At 39.2% G+C, this 4,147-nt stretch overlaps 1 protein-coding gene across 1 annotated transcript; it reads right to left on the bottom strand.

The window, feature by feature from the left end:
* Positions 1 to 1,594: 1,594 nt before the first annotated feature.
* LOC103289972 (neuropeptide Y receptor type 6) lies at positions 1,595 to 2,725 on the bottom strand. Its single transcript, XM_028145242.2, has one exon. It carries the CDS (start codon positions 2,708 to 2,710, stop codon positions 1,595 to 1,597), a length of 1,116 nt encoding a protein of 371 aa, XP_028001043.2. The 5' UTR covers positions 2,711 to 2,725.
* Between the last annotated feature and the right edge of the window lie 1,422 nt (positions 2,726 to 4,147).

Raw genomic sequence — 4,147 nt, 5'->3', positions numbered from 1 at the left:
GTGGAAGACATGTAGGCTAATGTGCAAGAAAAAAAATCACAATGGAAAAATCACAGGTATTCAGAGAAACATTACTTTTTATTCAAAAGAAAAAAAGAAAGTACTGTTACATTTTAAACATACAAGTAAGCTGCACCTCAAATGTAATAGTATAAGGGATAGTTATCAAAAGATATACTAGTAAAGCTGGTCATGATTTAGTGGAAGTCACTGAGCCAATGGCTATTTGAAGAGTAGCTTAGTATCCTTTTTGAAAACAATATAGCTAATTCTCCAAAATAAGTGACTCAGTGGGGATGAGAGATTTTAAAAAATCTTTGTTATAAAATTTACAAGAGATTTAAAATATTTGGTGCTAATTATAGAAGTGCTACTGGTGACTTCCCTCAGGCCCAGTGATAGAATCATAATGACCTCTACTTAATATACATAAAGAATTAAGGATAAAAAGCCATTCTGAAATGTTCTATCTACATTGACCATTAATAAATTAGTCAATGTGATTTTTAGTATAATTGGAATGTAAAAGCGTTTGTGGCCAGTTCTAGTGGTGCTAATAGCATTGTTACTGAAGAAAATATGGTGTTATCATAAACTAAAGAATCTGATTTAGTTACTGGGATAAATGATAAATTATAATACTTAGTTTAAATATTAAGTTCAAAGCATTCCTTTAATTTTCAATCTATACTTATTTTGTTAGCTAATTAATAAGTTATGATAGGGGCTTTCTGAGTTTGCTGATTACATGGTTGAAAGTTATAATTTCCATATCTATAAGAAATTGTTTCAACACTAAAGCATTGTTTTTACTAGACATATCATTAGTAATGACTCTGTGGATATTCCATTGAATAATAGTATCTGGGAACTTTGTTCTCCAGCAATTAGCACTGCTTACCTCTTTTGCTTTTTCACTTTCATTCTTTGCTATAAATGATGGCAGCTAAATTGCTTGAGTTATTCTCCTAAGACAAAAGGGGTGTGGTGTGTGTATGAGATGGGGTGGGGGGAGGAGAGAGAGCGAGAAAGACAGAGAGAGAGAGAGAGAGAGAGAGAGAGAGAGAGAGAGAGAGAGAGAGAAGAGAGGGAGAGGAAGAGAGGGAGAGGGAGAGAGGAGGAGAGAGGAAGGGAAGATGGACAGAAGAGTGGAAGAGAGAGAGAGAGGAAGAAGAAGAGAGAGAGAGGAAGAGGAAGAGAGGGAGAGAGGGAGAGGAGAGGAAGAGGGAGAGGGAGAGGGAGAGAGGAGGAGAGAGGAAGGGAAGATGGACAGGAGAGAGAGAGAGAGAAGAAAGGGAGAGGGAGAGAGGGAGAGGGAGAGGGAGAGGAAGAGAGGGAGAGGGAGAGAGGAGGAGAGAGGAAGGGAAGATGGACAGAAGAGAGGAAGAGAGAGAGAGGGAGAGAGAGAGAGAGAGAGAGAGAGAGAGAGAGAGATAGATGACAGATAGGTTTGGCCTAAAACAAAACTGTAGTATGAAGTTGCTTTTTTTATTATTTGCTTTTGGCTTTTTCTTTATGAATCTTGCCCTATCCTCATCCATTACCTCTTCATCTCCCATTCAAGAAGGGCTTTAGTATTAAGTGTTAACAATTTTTATATACCTGTTGATGTAGGAGCCAATCTTAATGATCCCTTAGATTCATCTGTGTGCACAGTGGAGATGGCAATATTTTCATATCTTTCCCGAGGTGTAAAGCACCAGCAGTGGTGAATAAGCACCACCAGGTCTTTTTGGAAATTTTTGTTGAGAAAACCATAAAAGAGAGGGTTTATGCATGTGGAAACCATAGCAACCAAGTGGCAAACCACAAACACCAGGTCATGGTGGCAGCTCATCAACACCTCATGATTCCAGTCAAAGATGACATTGAAGATGTTCAAGGGCAACCAGCAGGCCCCAAATGTCACCACAATGGAGATCAACATTGTGTTAATCCTCTTGTTCTCATTGAGCCGGCTCTCATTTTCTCTCTTCCTGTCTACCTTTCCATTTCTTCTACGGAGGCAGATAATAATCTTCATGTAGCAGATGAGAATGAAGCTCAGAGGGACACAATACTGGAGCATAAACATGGAGGTAGTAAAGAGGAGCTGGTTCATTTTGGAGGGCCACTTCTCTACGCAGGCCACCTGGTCAGTATAGAGGTCAGTGGGTAGAGAGAGGTTGTGGAAAGGCTTATCAGTGAGGTGGTAGGACAGGAAGAAGGGAATAGACAACAGAAGGGAAAATAGCCAAATCAAGGTGATACCCCAGTAGGCATGAGATACATTGGGCTTCCAGCCACGGGGGTTCACAATCAGCTGATATCTTTCAACAGCAATTAACACAAGTGAGAATATGGATACAGAAATGGAGACACTCTGTACATAGGAAGTGAGTTTGCACATGGTATCTCCAAATATCCAATGGTCCATCAGAGTATAGATGACAGTAAAAGGGATGCACATAACACATACCAAGATGTCAGAGAGAGAGAGATTGGTAATCAGTATGTTGGTGACATTCTGAGCTTCTCTCTGCTTCTTGAAGATGATAATGATGAGAGAGAGGTTTCCAGAAAGGCCCACAATTAAGACCACAGTATAGGCTATGAGTAATAGGAGCAAGACTAGAAAAGGAGGTTGACAGGAGTCAAAGTAGAAAAATGCAGAGTTGTTGCTCTTTATATTGGTTTTATTAGGTGCTGGATGGTTTAAAGGAAATTCCATTTTGTCAGGGTTATGAGAAAGCTTTTCTAAGCTTACTTGTTTTGCTGGTGAATATTTTGACCAAAAGTTCTTGGGAAGTACTTGCTCTGAGACTTGCAAGGAGTAATTAGTAGGATTTAATCTTCTTTGATCTTTGTCTGTGCTTGATGAAAATGCATGAATGACTTGAGTATGCTCTTAAAATCCTAAAAAATTAAACATAATGCAGAATATTAATGTAAGTTCTTAACAAACTGGACAGTTCTATAGGCGGAACAGTTTCCCTGAGAGGACATAGGTAGATATCCAGAGTGTCTCTCTATATCCTGGCCTTCCTCTCATCTCAGAGTGCTTTATTTTTGTTCTACCAGCATAGTTTTTAGAGCTAATGAATGTAAGGATATGTGACAGCATTCTGTTAACTGTATAAGGCAGCCCAAATATTCATTTCCATTCCTGTCACCTTCAGTCTTGTGTGTGTGTGTTGTGGAGGCCAGAAGCAATATGTTTGGAGTTGAGTTCCAGTTGGAGCATCACAACTTGGTGTCTGTATGACTTTGCCATAAATTAATTAGCCTTTCTGCGCAGTTTTACTATCTGTAAAATAGGGATAAAAATGTCTGTTTGGTCATTGTAAAGGTTAAATGAAAACACACAACTGAATTTGTCCCCCACATAGTGCATATAGTAGGTGTTCAGTGTATGTGTGCTGAGTAAAATTTGTCATCTCCCTTGTCCAGAGCTAGTCTATTCTGGGGGAGGGGGCTAGAGCCACAGATCATGCCTGGTATGGAATAGCATATGACTCCTCCTTATTTTTATTTTATTTTTTTATGACTCCTCCTTTTGGTACTTCTTCCACTCTCAGGAGCTGAAGCCATACTCTGCACAAGCAGTTTCTAGGTACACAGCTCAGATTCTGGAGATCAAGGCAAAGGGTTAAGCTAGTGCTTAGTGAGCTTTTACTCAGAATAATTTTATTTAGAAACCATTCTCCAATTCTCCCTCCCTTCTTCTGACTTCCAGAGGAAAGGGGGCCTTGATCCTATGATTCAGCATGGCTTAGGGTGGTCGTATTCAGTGGAATTATCCATACCAGGATATACAACAGGCATGGTGATCCCCCTGCCATTCCTAGTTCTTAGATTTCTGGCCCAAAGAGGACACATTGAAAAGGGCAAAGGTAAAAATACCTCCATCTTGCTTTATTCTTTAGGAATTTGAGGAAAACATAAATAACATTTATAAAGGAAGCTGAGCAATAGTAATGAAAGAGAACAGACTTTTATTTGCTGTTTGAAATTACCCTGGCTTGCTTTCACATTCTCTCTGAGTTCAAAGGCTTAGCAGATTCTTATTGGAAAGAAATAACCTTAAGAATACCTATGTCTGTAATGGTTTTATCAACGGATACTACAATGAGGAACACCATAAAAATACCACAGATGAAAAGAAACT

This window comes from Eptesicus fuscus, chromosome 6, assembly GCF_027574615.1.
Source record: "Eptesicus fuscus isolate TK198812 chromosome 6, DD_ASM_mEF_20220401, whole genome shotgun sequence".
Classification (NCBI taxonomy): Eukaryota; Metazoa; Chordata; class Mammalia; order Chiroptera; family Vespertilionidae; genus Eptesicus; species Eptesicus fuscus.
Note: the sequence above shows the minus strand (reverse complement) of the source record. Positions and strands in the feature narration are given on the sequence as shown.

What these genes read in the sequence shown, in the direction of transcription:
- LOC103289972 (XM_028145242.2), bottom strand. Translation starts at nt 2,710, where the DNA reads ATGGAATTTCCTTTAAACCATCCAGCACCTAATAAAACCAATATAAAG.